The 18,815-nt window shown below is 39.7% G+C and overlaps 1 protein-coding gene across 9 annotated transcripts in view; it reads right to left on the reverse strand.

Moving 5' to 3' along the window:
- CELF2 (CUGBP Elav-like family member 2) overlaps positions 1-18,815 on the reverse strand; it is a 555,113-nt gene that overhangs the window by 50,187 nt on the left and 486,111 nt on the right. For all 9 annotated transcript variants that reach the window (XM_018068157.2, XM_018068154.2, XM_018068158.2 and 6 more), the window contains 3 exons: positions 9,629-9,708; positions 4,541-4,699; positions 2,176-2,239 (listed from right to left, as the gene is read on the reverse strand). In XM_018068157.2, coding sequence (XP_017923646.1) covers positions 2,176-2,239; positions 4,541-4,699; positions 9,629-9,708 — 303 coding nt within the window. The remainder of the gene's footprint in view (positions 1-2,175; positions 2,240-4,540; positions 4,700-9,628; positions 9,709-18,815) is intronic.

Genomic DNA, 18,815 nt, shown 5'->3' on the forward strand with positions numbered 1-18,815 from the left:
AACTGTGGGCCTTTACAAATGTTCAAAGACAGCTTCAGCAGGTAATGTAAGTTCTTGCTGCAGACACAGAAGTATTTTCTATTCCTTTCACAAAACATAATATACAAATTGTTAATATTGGATGCATTGCATGACATAATACTGCCTGATTTCTGAGAAGAGAACATGAACTCCCAGTTCTAACAATGAAATAGTGCTTAGTCTTTGGCACTTTCACGTAGAGGTGCAGCTCAGAGAACAATTCAGTATCAATAATTTTACCTTGAACATAAACATTTAAGTTAAATGTTTTGGGGAAAGAAAGGAGTGAACTTCAAGCTGTTTTGATAACATAAATATAAGCTATAAAATACATTTTTCCAAGAAAGGCAGTCAGTCATTAAATTATCCCATAGATGAGTGCACTAGCAATCTAATTTGTAGCCGAGAAGGTATATCCCTCGAGTAACAATGATGTGCCAACTGTGATTTCTTAAGATGACTTTCTCCTCGTCTCAAGACCATATGATTTTCAGAGAATAAATCACAGCATGGATTGAGAGCCCATCCTGAAGTTACTTGACTAAAATCCTTAGTTTCAACAGAGTTCTTGAAGACAGAGGTGAATCTACACTACCAGTGAAAACCAGACAAACAAAAACTTCTAAGGTGCTCCTAATGCGATAGATATCACATTATTTTTCCTTGGTGTCTCAATTCTTTCATTTTGTAGACCTAACCAAATATGAAAGCATTAAAACACAATCTCTGAGCTCAAAACCACTTCCAAAACTGCCAAGTATAAAACTGTTACTGACCCGTTCTGTTCTGTTTATCATATTAAGATACATTTTTTTGATGAAAAAAATGCTAGATTGCAAGTGTAACATAATAGAAGCAGCAAGCACTGCCAGCAGGTCTGAGGAAGAGAGAATAATTCAGAGATATTGTCATCTGTAGGCCAATTTATATTGTCAGACAGCAGGTTCACATTAGTCTCTGATGTCACTGCAATAATGGCATAATATAACGATTGAGTAAAGAATACCTGTGGGGTATAGCTATACAGTGAGGTATATCTATACTTGTTACAGAATTTCAGGCTTCATTCAAAGTAGAACGAGAAGAAGCAAAAGACTAGGAATAAAAAAAGAATGAGAAAATGGTGTTCATAAAGACTTCTGAATATTTTAGCCCTTGTTTTATGATGATGAAGCAAGCACAGTGTTGTATCTCATTGATTCAGTGGGTTCATGATTAAAATAAACTAATGTAGCAATTTAGGGGTTTTGTGATTCTTTTTTTTTTCCCCTGTAACAAGAAAAAAAAGCTTTTTAACAGTTCCTCGCGGCAGGCATAATGTGCATCTGTGCTCTGATTTACTGCACATGCTGCCTTCTCTAGCATCATGTTAAGTTAGGATATCAGCATGGTAGGTCACACAGTGGGAGTGACCTTTTGCTAATCACTACACATCAGTTACTACTGGCACACAGCTCATTACTAAGAAACCCTCCAACTAGCTGGCTTTCAAATCCGCTCACACTTTGATTCTTTTTTCCCCTTTCCTTTCTTTCTTCTTTTTCCTCCAGACTAAAGATTATACTTTTACATAAAATCTCTGTTGTGTAATTTCGCCGACTAGGGTTCCAAAGTCAAAAAGGCACCCAGTTAATTTTCCATGATTATAAAAGGAGCCTGAAAATTCATGCTGAAGGTAGGCCTGTAATCTTGGGTTTCATTAAAAAGGTCAGAACATTTTTCCTCACCACCTATTATTAAAATGTTTGAGGGATGCCATTAATTTGATTTTTCAGGACACAGAAATCTCACTGGAAATTAGAATGTAATCCTGCTGTTGCTTTCCTGACACTTTTCATAGGGCAGGACACGGCTGCAGGGACTAAGAGCTCTCCTGCAATTTACAATTGGTTACTTTGGCCAAATGGCAGGTGACTAATGCAAGACAAACTGTTTGCACAACCTGGGAGCACTGGGTTTAATTTCAGTTCTGAAAGAGGGGAGAAAGTGTTTCTATTGACGTTGAACCACGAGCTGTCCCCTGCCAATACATCTGCCACATTTAATAAACAACATGCCCCCCGCCCCCGACAATGTGATTATTAGAGGTACAGAATTCAATAGCTTAAGAATACAAAACATAGCTGGAGCAAAGTGAAATGGTTTTTAACTCACCGGCCATTTGCTGAATGCCGCTGAAGGCACCCAAGTTACTGGAGGAAGTTGCTTGCTGCAGAAGCTGCAAATGAACAACACAACACAGCAATCTATCTGACAGTAATGCAACAAATGAAGATAAAACTAAAATGAGTTATCATTTCACATTTGGAGTATTTCTGCTTTCCTTTACATTTATATAGTCTCTTGCTTCTGTCTGCTGTTGGAATGAACATCCCTAGAGTCAATGCTGTAAATCCATATTAATGTCTAATCTCTATTAAGAAACACAGAGACACAAGGGAAACTCAATAACATGGCTGCTTTAAAACAATTAATCAATTTATTCTTTTTAACAACCAGGTGTTAAATCTATTTAAACCAACATAGTGTGACTAATTACAACCCTCTGTAGTCTGGTAGTTACCATAACTCATCTCTGTCAATCACGGTCCATTCTCCCCCACCTCTGTGAATTCAGTTTTTTCTTTATTATCTTTATGAATCAAGCACACAGATATTCATTAGACTGGTATTTGTATATATTAATTTAGCCTATCTCAGTATTAATTATCCTACCTCAGTATTAATACATATTTTTAATTGCTGGGTAAATTGCTGTTTATAACACTATACCAAAGCATTGTATGCACACAAATTATGTATATATGGCATACCCGGTACATATATACACATACATCTATTTCATAGAATCACAGAATCCTAGAACAGTTTGGGTTGGAATGGACCTTAAAGATCATCCTGTTCCAATTTCCCTGCCATGGGCAGGGACACCTTCCACTAGACCAAGTTGCTCCAAGGCCCATCCAGCTTGGCCTTGAACAGCTCCAGGGATGGGGCATCCACAACTTCTCTGGGTAACCCATGCCAGTGTCTCACTACCCTTACAGGAAACAATTTCTTCCTAGTCTAAACCTGCCCTCTCTCAGTTTAAAGTAATTACCCCTTGTCCTGTCACTAAATTCTCTTGTAAAAGGTCCATCTCCAAACTCCTTGGAGACCCCCTTTAGGTACTGAAAACTCTAAGGTGTCTCCAGAGCCTTCTCTTCTCCAGGCTGAACAACCCCAACTCTCTCAGCCTGTCTCCATGGGAGTGGTGCTCCAGCCCCTTGATCCTCTTTGTGGCCTCCTCTAGTCTCACTCCAGCAGCTCAACATCCTTCCTATGCTGAGCTGTGACCCAGAGCTGGATGCAGCACTCCAGGTGCTCATGCACTCATGAGGGCAGAGCAGAGGGGCAGAATCACCTCCCCCAACCTGCTGGTCACACTTCTTGTGATGCAGGCCAGGACATGACGCAGGCCAGGACATAACTGACTTTCTGGGCTGCAGGCTCACATCCATGGGTCATGTTGAGCTTCTTATCCACCAAAACCCCCAAGTCCTTCTCCTCAGGGCTGCTCTTGATCTATTCTCCTCCCAGCCTGTGCTTGTGCTTGGGATTGCCCCAACCCAGGTTCAGGACAAGGCACTTGGCCTTGTACTTCATACGGTTCTATTTGTCTAACTCAGAAGCATCAGGAACTCTCAAGTTATCCAAAAGCTCCTCAGACAAACATCTCAACTCCAGAGCCACAAAAGGCAGAGGCTCCCTCTCAGCTGAGCTGCAGGGCAGTCTCTCTTGGCCACCCATGACCTAAGACAGGTGGCTGTGGATTTCAGATTTTCCAGCAGGGACAGCAGCTAACACCTCATTCTCACCTTACAAATGGACCAAGGGAAATATAATTTTAAATTTATGAGAAATAAATGGCTTTTCCTGGGCACCTTCACTTTCTGTATGAGGTTGTATGAACCACACATGTTTAGCATTGACAGGACCATGCATTAAAGAAAAAGCCATTCCCAAATGAAAATGTGGAAAATTAGATGATTGATCCACAACATTCTAGTTTAGAGGCTGCACCATATAGATATGGCCTCTACTGTAGGCCATACTGAGCTGCCTGTCTGTCCTCCCCTAAGGAAGAACTTAAATTTTATTCCAGCTATAAAAACCAGACTCTAACATTCAAAAACCCAATAAAACTAATGAAATCAAATTTTATTTATGGTGGAGGGGTTGGAACTAGACAATCTTTAAGGTCCCTTCCAACCCAAGCCTTTCTATGAATCTATGATTTATTTTGCAGCACGAGGGTACTTTAGATGCTTGCCTTTGACAACACTGACACATCTCTAAATGCTTATCTGGTTTCTATTCCTTGTTATTTATTTCTAGTCCATGTGATAAACACGCCCAGAAGACACACTACGTATCCTGGAGGGCTTAGCAATTTATTGCAGGGAGTTTACTATATGGCTTACCACGGTTCTAAAATAAATACAGTATAATACAGCCACCGCCTCTGAAATGAACTTACAGCTAGATATTGTGGCGTGAGTCCTCCAAGACCTGTGAGGTTTCCCCAAGTGGCAGTATTGAGCTGTTGCATCTGCTGAGCCAACTGCTGCTGCAAACGCCGCTGCTCCTTGTCCTTTTGGGTGTCAGCAAACTTCACCACGATTGGCGAAGAGCAGCCCTGTGGTCAGACAGATCAGGAAAGACAGAAGGGTTAAATCACACCGAGTCATCCTCACACCCTGAGCTCAGCCATGTCCTGTAGGGCCACTGGAAATGGCATGACCAGGTCGTTCAGCCTCTCTTTGTGACTGGCATTTGTAGGACCGCAAGGACTAAGATTTTCAGGTTCTTAGGAAAAGAGGTCATGAAGAAATTATTGATTCCCCGGTTCTTTCTATAAAGCACCTTTCCTCAGGCTCTCTTTTCCTTCCAGCTATCAAAATCGCTGCCAGAGACAGCAAAGTGTACCAGTCTGCTTTAATTAAGCTTCACCACTGATGAGATGGACGTGATGCTTTGTCTGCAGTCTGTTTTCAAGGCATTGCCAAAGGGAGAGGTGTCCAACCTCTCTGCTGCCAGGGACCACACAGCCAACACCGCCCTGCCACCACGGTCTGGCTGTGCAGTCACACTCAGTGCAGCTGGGCTTGTGTGCCCTACACTGGCTTGTGTTCCCTGTGTAAACAGACTGTGAGCAGCAGCCTCACTGCATCGCCCGTCATCAGTGAGTTGCTGATGTGAGTTTTCATGTCAAGGACCCCCAGTCAATTCACCCACCTGTGGTCCGCTCCCAGGCACGCTTTGTATCAAGCACCCTTGAGATGTGAACAAAGGGCAGGATGCAGACCAAAAGTGACTAGTTCTGGTGATAGCAGCCCATTCCTGATTGCCACCATTTCTTCTATTGCTTCTATCAGCCTCTTGTTACATGATATGGGAGGGCTGTTAGACGCCTTAGGAAATAGAGAAGCTGTAAGAAAGAACTAGAGATCTGGTCTGCAGCCTACGCCTCACCCATGTCTGAGGGACTGTAGGGAAGAAGTAGGAGGTCAAAGACCAGATGGACTTTTGAGGTAAGCTGGAATTACCCTTGGACTTCAAATTATGCATTCCTGGGCAAAGTCACTGAGAGAATGAGATGTGATTATGAAAGATGTCTTTGTTGATTTCTCTGTGTTTCTTTTCCATGCTAGGAAATGTTTCGTATTTTAACTTTTCAAGTCTTCATTTTTTTCAAATCAAGGAAGCAAACTATACACTGCAATGATTCAGTTCTTCAAATTAATTCAAGCATTTTATGAGTCATAGAAACTGTCAATCCATTTCATACTGCTTTTCAACTTCATAGGATCCAATGAATAACTTCCCTCCACCCGCCATGCTTTGTTATACTAATTTCTTGTCTAACTTCAATCTGAACACAATGGTAGGAGTGATAAGTGACTCAAGTCCAAAAAACACAGCAGTGCTTTAGACAAAGTGTATAGCGTGGGATGCGGAGCAGGGTTATACTTAACCTAATTCTTCCCGTGGCTGCCCTCACAACACTGTGAACATCTTCAGAAAAGAGCCTGTCCTTGATTATTTACAAAAAGCAGCCATGTACCTTTTCCTCTGAAAAACCTCACACCAGGACAAATAATAAAAATATTCACAATCATCAGATGAAATGATGAAATAAACCACAATAACAATATCTCTTGTATGAAGATCTTTCATCAACACCATTCCTTTAGAATTATCTTGGAAAATCATCACTTGTGATTTATTATTCCACCTCCAATTCCTTTCCTGTGTGTTTCATTGTAAAAAGGTCTTTCAGTGTTTCAGTGAGAGAGAAAGGAGATACATAACACTCCAGCAATCAAATAAAGATTATGGAGGAGTTGGTTTGTTACACAATTACCTCTCTCTAGTGATTTTTATACTAATATTAAAAATAAGATAATTTAAAAAAAAAAAAAAAAAGAAAAAGGAGCCAGGGGGTGGAGAGTATGAGAGAGATTTTTCGGGTTTTTCTAATAAAAAAAAGCAAGTTGTTTCTATTTATTACAAGGTTTGGTAACACCGGGTTAAGAACAACCGGAACTTACTGCCTTCTACTTAGATGTACAGGAGAATAAAGTCTATTTCCAAAGAAATAGAAATGAGTATCAAAGGAAGAAATATTATATGGCTATTTCAGTTTTCAGTTCAGCAGCTCAGCACTCAACACTACAGCTGACATATTTATGAATGCTTAAATGTCAGTAAATTGTATAAAAACAATATCTCTGCAATTTATGAATCTATAATTCATTTTTTTCACTGTCTGCTCTATATTTCATCACTTCATCATTTTCAAGAAAGCAAACATTCTGAAGACTGAAATTATATCTAGCAAGTGGCTCTATATGAGAAAAGGGTTGTTATTGTTGTATCAAATTTACTCCATGATAACAAATTAGTGTCTTCTACTGATGCTGCATTTGAATGCCTTAAACAAACAAAAAACCTCCACAGAAATGAGATAGAAAAGCAAACACTCTAGAGCAGCAATTATATTTTTTAAATCAGTTGATTTAATCAGGTCAGTAAGTCAGGTGGAAAGAGCAGTAAGAGAATGTATCATTATATGACGTGTTCATCTGGACTTAACATCCCCATTGTTCTTTCTTAGCCCACTTTGAAAATTCATCTTGGTCAATGATGCGTGCTAAAGAAGTGAAAATAATGAAATCAGAAAAAAAAATCTGTAGTAATTGGGTTGAAATGCAATTGTGTACTACACATGGTCCCCTAAGTCCACTTTTGTTTGCAAAAGAACATGAAACAAAAGTGTCCAAGGATGACTGTTTCAGGCTGAGAGTTGACATTTAATGCCAGTCAACCCAAGTTAACTTTCTACTAGAGGAGTCTTGGCAAAAGTGAGCAATATCCATTTTTTTTTTGCCTACAGGGTGATTTCTGTTTTATGCACTTCCATTTTCTATCTTGAGAGGAGGCTTCCAGCACATACGCAAGGTGCATTTCCCTTCCTCTTTCAATGGCATGGCATGTCCATATCATTTAGTGCCATTTTCTTCCCAACAATTTGTGCTGCCTTTGTATTTTCCTGTGTCTTGTCAGGGCAGCAGGTACAGCCTCCAATGAGTCCCTCCCTCATGGAGAGGGAGCGTGTACGGCCTCTTTCCAAGAAGGGACTCCCAGCCTAAGCTCAACTGACACAAAGACCCAGATATTCAAAGTGCAAAATATTTGGAATTGCCTTGCCTATATGGAGATCTCAGTGATGATGTCTCTAAAGGTGTTGAGAAGTATTTTGGTCCAAGAGTCTATAGAATTGATCCAAGATTCTATAGAACTAATGTCACTAGGATTATCCTGTCAAAACCCAGTCGCTTTTGGAGTGCTGCATACAACAGAGGAACGGGAGAATTTGTCTGGGAGGTGTTATGTCTTTAATTTTACCATCTTCTTAAGTAGAGCTGTGTAAAATTCATTTTGCTAGACAGAGAAATACATTAAAACACATAGGTAAAACACAGTATTACCAATAAACATTTCCTTTTTACTTGGAATCAAACTCATCAAAACATATATATCTGAATTAAAGGAGCAGTGCATGGCAGACAAATTACTACAGGTATTATTTTGAGACTCAAAGTGGCAGTTTTTTCATAATATACTATCAGACTGCATAGACTGTATAACAGCAGCTTTCTAGTAAATATAATTTCAATTATTCTCATCTCATTGGCAGATTCTCATCTAAAACTGTATACCCAGGGTCTAAAAATGCATTGCACTGAAAAGAAAACACATCGATTATAAAAGAAGCTCAACCAAATTCAAACGTGATGTTTGGAACGACAATAGCTTTGCAATGCCGATATCATTACTTGTGCTATACAGGAAACAGTTAGTGACAGTTTCATGCACTAGCTGGAATTTTATCTTCTGCTCCTTCTCCTCTGTCCACCCTCCCACCCCTGGTCTCCCCCCTTGGCTTGTTACACAAAGCAGCTCAACGACATGACGCAATAATGATTGTTTAGCACCCAGCATGCTTTGGGAGACTAGAGCATTGCAAAGGAAAATCACTGAGAGAAAAAAAAATAAAATAAAATTGAAAGGTCCTGGTGGAAAAAGAAATAAAAAGGAAAAAAAAAAAAAAAAGAAACAAGTGCACATAACATCAATGCCACCTCTGAGAAAAATCATCACTACACGAAGATACAGTATACATAATACAGTATAACATGCACTCTCCAATGATAAGCTAGAAGATCCAGAGTAAGTAAAGATTTCATACTTGTGCGGTTTTTTGTGCAAAATTCTGAAAGACCATGACAAAAATCACAGACTGAAAAAAGTTTTGAGATTGCCAGACAAGCCGTGGCATTCGATAACCACTCCAACGACCGGATCGTTAGCCTGCAGCTACAGTCACATTAAGTGAACAAGTTTAAAGTTTTGAGCTGCTCATCATGATAAAATCCGAGGCCATAGAGGCAGTTTGGAAGGGAATAAAGAATCTTGCTTGCGAGGGGTCAGCCACGACGGTGCTCTGCAGGAAGTGCCACACTTCAACATGCTCTGTCATCATTAGCATTTTTATTGGCTACATGAAGAAGGCAAAATTATATTAAGTTAAAAAGAGATTCTATTTGCAGAAAAACACATGCACTAGTAACTCAGCGTGGCCACGTTAAATCTCTTGAGTTTTTTTTCTCAGAGTAGTGCAAATCACAACACTTAGAAATCTATTTAAAAGAAACTAAGATTTTTTCTTCGAGGGGGTATGTGTGCTAAAAATAGAGATAATTTACTCATCAGATATACTCTGAGTACGACTGAGGAGTGGTATTCACAGCATTTTATTTTCTGCTGAATGCCACTGAAAACAGGATAGAGAGCTGTGTTTGGATACCACACAGCCACCTCATTGTGCGCTTTCAGGTGATTAAGAAAAATAAAGCTTCACAAAGACAAGTAGAGTGAGCTGGTAAAAAATTTAAATCTGTGATTGTCATGTGTCTGATCTGATCCAGGAGAGCATGGCTTTACCATTCGCAATCATTTGCACAAAGAAAACAAAGAAAGGGCAAATGATACAGTACTGTACCTCCATGGTCTGAGACTGGTGCATGGCTTTGATTGCATTCTGTGCCATTGCCCTTGTAGAAAATGTGACAAACGCACAGCCTGTGGGAACAAGGGGACAGGGAGCAGGAAAGACAAAAAACAACAAGACAAAAGGGTTGGACGCTTGTTAAACCAACACAGTCTACGAGAACGGCCACAAGACGACACTGTTCTCAGTAGTACATAAAAATAAACAACTTCTCTAGTTTATTTATCGACAGTGCTGACTTGCTAATCTGACCATAGATGAAAGAAAAAAAATTAGGTGGGGATGGGTGATGTGAAGGGTTTTTGTTTGGATTTTTTTTTTTTTTTTAATTTTTGGTTTGGGGTTTTTTTTTCATGTTGTTTAGTTTCTGTTTCTGTTCTTTAGCCACAGGGTTTGAAATAAGTAAGGCTTTTACATAGCCTTTGGATTGCATAGTTAAGTCTATTCAGACCATGCATTAACAATTGCTTGCTTTTGTGCAGGTAAACTGTGAATAAATGACTGGCATTACCGACAGCTGAATTGAGAATTTAATACAGGGGTCCATTACATCACACATTACTGTGATGCACCAAGAATGATCATACAAATTAGAATGAGAAAAACTCCACTGTGTAGCCTGTGACTACGTGTGAAAAGACTCAGACAAAATTCAGTAATGTAGGTGGAATCTCAACATTTAAGAAAATAACAAAAATAAAAATCTTTACTATTTTTGTTTCTCCTAGTCCTAGGTACAAGCGTAATTCTAAAGCTATCGCCATCTTGAACAATTCTGAAGCTATGTGCATGAACACCTGAAAAATCACTTTTTTTTTCCTTCTCAGCCTTTTAAATCATAATGAAAAGCCAGTAGGCTAATGCCTGGGCTATTTTTCCACCCTTTTAGTACTGTTGGCCATACCTACACTGGGCATGGTACAGTTCAACTTTTTTAGTGCATGACTCACTGCCCTTTTGGCTAATAAAAACACTGCCTCCTGAGATTTACATTTTATTCTTCATGCACCCTTGGGCATCTTAAAGAAAAAGACTGTGAAATTAATGCAGATTCAGGCTGATTTTGTAATAATACCATGGCACACTAAAAGCTTAGCTAAAGCAACACAGACTTATTTCACTTGTGATCTCTAATGACTTTAAAAGTGCATTGATTTTCAGCTCCCTTAGCCTTGCACAGTTTGAACTTAGGTTTCAGAGAATAATTTAGTGTTCCACTCAATTTCCTCAAAACATTATTATTATTACTACTTAAAAGATTTCCAAATGAAGCAGATCTAAGCACTGAGAGGCTAAAGCATATTGTCATTTGAGAGCTAATGCATGAAAGCTACATTCTGGCATCAAAAATACAATATTGTTGCCCCTGTGGCCAATGGGCAAAATAAACCATTTTGCAATCCAACAAGCAACAGATTGTTTGGTTTATGCAAATCAATTTGAGGCATAAAATACCTTTTCTTTTTAGCTCTGTGTGTACCTGGTAAGATTATCAAGTCAAGACTGTATTCACATTTTAATCAAACAACAGTAAGAGAAAGCAATGCCTGATCATTACCCAAAAGCACTACATCTAGTCATGAAAATAAAGTCAATGCATTTTTGCATCATGTGGTATTTTTTTTCCTCTTTAATGCAAAGGCCCTTGATTCAAGAGAACCTAAGTTGTCTTACGTACCTCTGGCTGATAGGTGAGCATCATAAAATCAGAAGTCATAATTCTTTTACCCAAACTTCACGTATTTCTTAGGTAACAAAACAGCTGATGATGTCTTACTACTGTTTAGCCACACTACATGTTGTTATACTGATCTTGTTCAGCAACAAATTTCTGTCACAGAATATGATGTAACAAACCAGCTTTCTGTACAGCAATCTAGACAAAATGTGCAGTAGAAAGGTAAATAAACCACAGTACCTCTGCTTAGATTCCATATTGCTGCTGTGCACTAAAATTAAAGAGGCCCAAATTTACCATCAGTCTCACAGTAATCTCTCTTAATACCATTTCTATTATTACCATTAACAGAGGAAATAACACCAAGGGCTTTAATTTCTCGTCTTGCAAATTCAATGGGGGATGAGCAGAAATAGAGATATACTGGAGGGCAGGCAAGGAACCCCATACAGAGCCTTGAATAATATTGTTGATAATGGTCAAGAAACTGCTTCAGTCGCTTCTTTGGCTCTCATTATCCAGGAGTGTGTACCATAGTGACAATTACTGAATGGAGGGTTCGAATGCATAAGAAGCATGTAAAAAGTCAACAAAAATCAATAAGACACAGTTTATGCATTTATCACAATTTCTCCCCAGTAGTTCTGCTGTAAGTAACTTACTGAGAGATGTTGCAATTAGCAGGTCTCAAAAGAAATGTGAATCAGCAGAGAAATAAGGCTGCATTCCTCTCAAGATAAAGCAGACTCTCCCTTCCCTCCCTTAAGCTTTTTCTCTTTTTAACCACAGAACTCAGCTGTTGGGGACTTTCCGTGCCCAACAACACTGCAAAGCCTTCCTCCTCACTCCTCAGCCCAAACCATTTGCATGGGTCCCGTTGCCTTTGTCACGGAGCAAAAAGACCTTCGTAGCAGATTTCTGTACCAGTTTGAAAGAGACTTGTTCTGTGGGCAAGGGGAATGCCTGATGAATGAGGTTATGCAGCTTGAATATGAGCATTTGGAAACAGCATTCCACAGAGAGGATAGGGCTGCATTTTAATTAGGGTTTGCCAGCCAGAGGCTACAAGGTTAGGTCCCCTTGTTATCTCCAGTCAGCAGGCCACTTCCCACCAATGGACAGTGGCCATTTGCACAGTAAATACCCAATTTACCACAATAACCATGGCAAAAATTCAGTAAACAAAGTTATTTCTAAATTATTTGAAAACCCAGACCTTCAGTGGTTACCATCAACCCCCCCAATTAAACTCTAGCTATATTTCCATTTAACTATCTTTCCAGACATTGCTACATGTATTCATATTCAAGGGTTATTTTTAAGCTACCAAAACTGGACGCTCACACACAAAATTTGTATATTTATTATGTGTGTGTATACATTATGTTATGCATGAAGTATGGGATATTATACATTTTATTATGTGTGAACTGTGAAGTCCTTTCCTTCTTAACCAGACTGCCACACCAGAGGAGAGCTAAGCCTGTATCATAGGAATAGGTCTACTTAACTCTATCACTTGCATTTGTAATTAAGGTGGTCAGAAAATCTGCTCTGGGATCCTTGTATTCTCTGCCATGGCCAATGGCAGGACCTTGATTTTCCTCTATGGGGTACATGTGCATTCGAGGAGGATGGTTTTGTTGGGCACCTAGAATTTAATCAGAAGCTGATGTCCAAGGAAACTGTATTTCATTTGTTTATGTTTCTAAAGGGTTGGGAAAACCCTTTCCAGCATACTCTCACTCACTGTACTGCGTGGACACAGGTGGTCTTTTGGGAACACACTGCCAGCTTTAGGGTTGTAAATCACAATTATAAGAGGACAAGACTAATCAGATTTCATGCCTCGTGGTGCAAAGAAACAAGAAAGATTTTCGTAGCCTCTTACCTCATCCTATGAAACATGGCATTGATTGGCATGCCGTGGGCTGAGCTCTTCCAGACCAATAGCTACAAGCAAACTATTTCTGTTCTACCACACTGAGTCCCGATACTTCAATTATTCCCTTCTTACTGGAGCTATGGAGCTCTCTGGGAGAAAAAATGTGGAGAAGGGGGTATTTCTATAGCTAAAGCCTTGAAATGACTTCATTTTGTACCACCAGCTACCTAGTCGCACCAAAAACTAGGTTCTTCTGTAAATATAGTCATCCTGCAAGTCATCTTGCACTTACTTTTTCAGGTCTGGTTTCAAAATGTCAGGGATCAGTGGCAGAAGCAAAAGGGGAGGGAGAAAGGAGGTCTAAGAGTTTTAGCTGCTTCTCCAAGGCTGCTCTCTCACCCCCTACACCAGAAAAACAATTGACTGGGGAAAGGCTGCTGGAAGTAATTTCCTCCTGCAGGTGGAATTGGAGGCAGGCACCCAGCTCTGTCACAGGAGATGTGTTTTGGAGCACATTATCACATCTGCCATCTCTGTTGAGAGAACAACTAAACTCTCAGGGTTGCTCCTTACCCCCCTCCCACCACAAACTGAAAAAGAAATTTGAAAAAGGTGTGAAATTTGATAAGCCTCCTCCTTGATCCGTGCAATCCCAAACCTAAGGCTTGCTGCTTGAGTGATTGAATATTTGAAATATTTAAAAAATATCAGCTCTGTCCCATTTCAGCTCCTACTCCATGTGATTCTTCTCATCTCAAGCTTTTCTAGACTGTTGTGAAATGTTCAGTCAGCAGTTCATACACAGTCTAACACAACACCAATACTTGCAAGCTGCAAGTGAAGTAGAACATTTTTAAGTATGGAATCCTCAGGTAAGGTTCATACCTACACAAGAAACTCATCCAACTACTGTGATCTACCAGTGGTTTTAAAGCCCTCAGTGAAGCCAAAAGGAGATGCAAAACCCATAGACATTGTTTGGAAATTTAAAAACATGGTTTTAAAGTGCTGGAGATGAAAGAATGGCAGGTGTAAACAATTAAAAAAAAAAAGAAGAATATATACATAAATATATACAGTGACTATTCTGACACAGAAAAAGACTCAAGAGATTTTCAAAGACACCTGAGCAATCACAGTGCTGTGTGTGGTGGCTGTGCAGCTGGTGCTGGAATGGTTGCACCACAGCTTCCCAGTTCACCACAAACAAAGTTTTTCTTCAATTTCTGTGAAGAAACAATAGTGAAAAGCTGCCAAATACTCTTCCAAAGAGTATCTGGGATCCTCTGAGATGAAAGCCTCTATTTAAAGAAAAGATAAGGCTTGAATAAAAAGCTATGGAAATTGAAATGTGACAAAAATAAACTCTAGTTGGGTTAAAATATTTCCAGCTGAGATTGCAAAGTAGACTTTCCCTTTTCTATATTCTGCTAATACAAACCAATCTGAAGGAATGAACAGCCTGGGAAACAGCTTCCTAATAAAGACATCATACAAAAATCTGTCTTAGTGTTTAAAATACATTTAATCTACAAATTAAGACATCAAATTGTTTATTGTAGCAATGTTTGGTCATTAAGTATTACTTAAGACACACAACGACAGGTCTGAGACCAAGTGCAACAATTCAGCCCAAAGGAAATTGTTTTGAAAAAGTCACAGTGAAGCTTTTCAGTTTATGCATATCAGGCACATAAAGGTAACAAGAGGCATGTCCTGTAACCATGCCTGAGCTCTTCAGCTCTGCTGACTTGACTACTGACCAGATGACAGTTTCCTAGATTTTAAATTTCCTGAAGTCCGTGGTTCCCTCCAAGCATTTCTAATTGGACATCCAATTACCCACCCTGCAGAGTACAGACTCCAGTAAGTGGAATTTACACAAACACAGAATCAAACGGGTACCAAAGACCACAGTATCTAACAGTGCCTCGATGACCCTCTTGTTGGAATAAAAACTAGTAAATTATTTCATTTCAGACTTCCCCTCTGGGGAGGGATTGCTGCAAAGCTGCAGTAATGGAAATCTGAGATGTAGTTACTGGCCAAGGGCCAGCAGAGACGTTGGTCACTTGGATGTGTTCCTTCCTTCCCAGCTGCAAAAGAGTTTCAGCAAGGGAGAACTAAATTAAATGTGCCATAATGATTGGAAAAAATGAAAATGTTACCACATTACAGCAAAACAAATAAGGCATGGATGTGCTTCTGAAGAGCTATTAAAATACAGCACTTCCACTGTCCTTGTTTCCCACCACTTACTGATATACAACTCAGAAGGGGACCCCCTAATCCAGGGTGTACCCATAGCTGGCACTTCATGGTACTTTAGCTGAGAAAGGAGCAGTAAACATCCATGAGGAAAAAAAAAAAGGGCATAAAATCTCCTCACTTACTTTTCCCTGCAATTAATTGTGATGCAAATACTAATTTTCTTTTACTAATTCATCAAGAATACCCTTGAATCTGAAAGTTAAGAATGGATTTTAATGAAATTAAATTGCCTGACCGTGGAGTAACTCTCTATTTCTTTTCCAACCTGCTCTTAAAGCAAAGAAAGAGTGAAAAAAACAATCCTTGTAATCAATGTCTGCAGAAATGTTCGCTTGTCCCGTGTGCCTGGTGATGTTAAAAAATCATACAATTAGGAGCCTAGCAGATGTAGAAAAATGCATTTGGAGCTTTTTCACAATTTTCATGGTATATCCAACTGTCTCTACATGTTATTAGCAGGTTTTTTCAGTGCATGCTATTAACCCAGTTGACGTCTTTTTTGTATCTGATATATAAATCTGCACTTAGCAATACTGCAGAATAATTTTCTGTGCGGTGCTCCTGTGATAAGGATAAGAGGATTTTTTTAATCATCATTATAGATGGTAATAATTCCTAGAGTGATACAGAGATATCGATCCACTGATCTAAAAAAAGTGTTTTACAAAGGCAGAGAAGTGTTGCTACCCTTATTTTAAGGAACAGGATAACAGACATGATGAGAGACCAACTCACCTATGGTCAATACAGCACATCAGTGGCACAGCTACAAACCAAACTTGGGTATTTCTGGCTATTTTTGCACACTCCAGCTATCACTGCATGGCTGTCTGTGTTGGCATCTGTGGTCATGTAGACATTACACAGCATTGGAAGTCAGGAGGTCTGAAAGTTTCCTTAAGCCGTTTACAATAAGTGATTTAAAATCTTAATCATCTGAGGCAGTTCACTTCTGCTTTTTCATGATAATGAAGCTTAGCACATGATATCACAATCATGAATTTTTGTAAAGCATACTTAGCTCTTCAGAGAAAGTGCTGGATTAAACAACCCTGCAGGCTGAATCCTTCTCTTTGAATAATGAATATCGTACAGGCAGTGGCAAGCTTCTTTAGATAGTCCCACAAACCCTGCTAAAGCAAGGGCCAGCCTCCATGGCTGCTGGGTTTCTTTATCTCTACAGCCAACAGGGTATTTCTATTTTTTAATACCATCCACAGCTAGGAATTACTCTCTGCCAGCCAACTAATTTCACAGGGACTATCCCAAAGCCTTCGGAAAGCAATGCCTTTTGGTTGCTGCCTATTCTTGAAGCTGATCGAAATATAACAAGTTACAGGTATAAACAATGGTTATTTCTTAGATGTAGGAGTGAATAATAACAGGGAAAAACATGACTCAGGGGAAAAAAAATCTCAGTGTCTTTAAAATGCACTGCTCCACCACTGGAGCTCTGTATCATTACTTTAGTCTCATTTTACAGCTGAGTTTCAAACAGCTGACAATAGGAATTTGGAGTTGAAATGCTGATGGTCCATTATCACTAGTGACAGCAGTGGGTGCGACTTTATTAAAGTTCTGTCAACTCTTGGCTAGAAACTACAATAGAAACAACTAGTTCCATCTCTCTCCCTCTCTCCCTTTATCTTAGCACTTATATCACACTCATCACAAAGTGTTACATTTTCTCTTGATGCCACAGGACAGGATTTCTCCTTGCTACTGGAGCCACATGGTAAACTAAAACCCTACATCTTGTCTATGAGCTGACAGCAGACTGTTACTCTACCAGCAGTGAGGCTGCTGTTGTAGTGTAGACATGGTCTAAAAGTCAAATGAAACCTTTATAGTTTTTACTAAGTAAAAAACAAACAAACAAACAAACAACCCGGCCCAAACCAAAACTGCTCTACTGAGCAGTGTAATCTGGAGCTATTCCTTCCAACTATCTGCTGGTAATGCAGATTATTTGCCTGAACCCTTTAACAAAGCTCAAAAGCTGGCACAAATACCAAGAAGATACTTTTCAAGCTCTTTTCATCCAGAGATCCCATGATGTGCACTTGTTATGCAACTGAAAAGAGATACCAAATGGAGTTTACTGGACCACATTTCCATCTCACTGCTGTGAGAACCGAGTCCCCAAAGGCTTTGGCATGGCAGGGTCAGTGTTTCCCTAAGACAGTGACTATTTTTCATTCACCTCTCTGAGTCTAGGAGGGAAGCACATCCAGACCGGTGCTGGGAAAACAAATACTGTTTGTGGCGAAGGGAATTAACATCTTGGAAATGGAAACATGAATTAAAACTTATTAAGGATTGGAACTCTTTACAAAGATTTAACTGTATAAATTCTCCCTCTTGCTTTAGTGAAGCAGTTTTTCACCTTGTAGTTTTTCAGTCAAGCTCCCTCCTCTGCAGATCTCCCTCACCACTTTTCATTTCAAGTGCGATACCAACCATTTTCCCAACACTTTGCCTTTGCTCATGGAGTGGTGGTTTTGTGAAGCTGATAAAAATCTGCCTGAAAACCTGGTTGGCGCAGCTGAACTCATTTTCAAGTGTGAACATGGGTGTGTAGAAAGCAATTCGAGTTTAACAAGGCATGATGCATGAGGGCATGATAGAATATCAGTCGTGATTGTGACTGAAATGAACCCGAGTGGCAGAGAGGATACAGCTCTGCTACGATTACTGGTGTGTGACCTACCTGGACTGAGATCTTCAGTCTCCAGCAGGAGAGAACAGCACATTAACTCTACAGCTGTGCTGGCCAGCAGAGGATACTGCCCTGCACATCTTAGGAATCTCAGCTTCTGATTGTTGTGAGATTGCTATTCGTGGCAGAACAAAACTACCCCACCAACCTCACTTACTCTGTTGGATTTCATAATTAGCTTTTCTATGCTCCTGCTATACTCAAAGTGTGTTGAATAAAAGCAAGTGTGCAGTGGGATTTTTGTGGATCCCAGGAAAGATCTATTTCTTTGTTGGGTGATGCTGACAAGTCAATTAAATCTTTTTTGGGGCTCAAAACATCTGATGCACAGATCTTGTTATTTCAGCAGTTAATTAGCTCCTTTCCCACTTGTGTCTTCCATCACCCCTTCCCTGTGCTACTTACACAATGAAATCAGTGAAAATCAGAAATACTTATTTTGCCACAATGTTGGGTTTAGAAAGATAATAGCTTCACTCGACTCCATCAGTAAACATTCCTTACTGAGCTGCAAGAACCAACCTCAGACCCCTCCCCTAATCTTCCCCAAGGCAAAAGCCAACGTTGAGAGGCTCTCCTCGCCTAAAGGGACTGCTGCATCCCAGCCCCAAAAGTGTGGGGATCA

Source organism: Manacus vitellinus, unplaced genomic scaffold, assembly GCF_001715985.3.
Source record: "Manacus vitellinus isolate BGI_N305 unplaced genomic scaffold, ASM171598v3 scaffold_13_pilon, whole genome shotgun sequence".
NCBI lineage: Eukaryota > Metazoa > Chordata > Aves > Passeriformes > Pipridae > Manacus > Manacus vitellinus.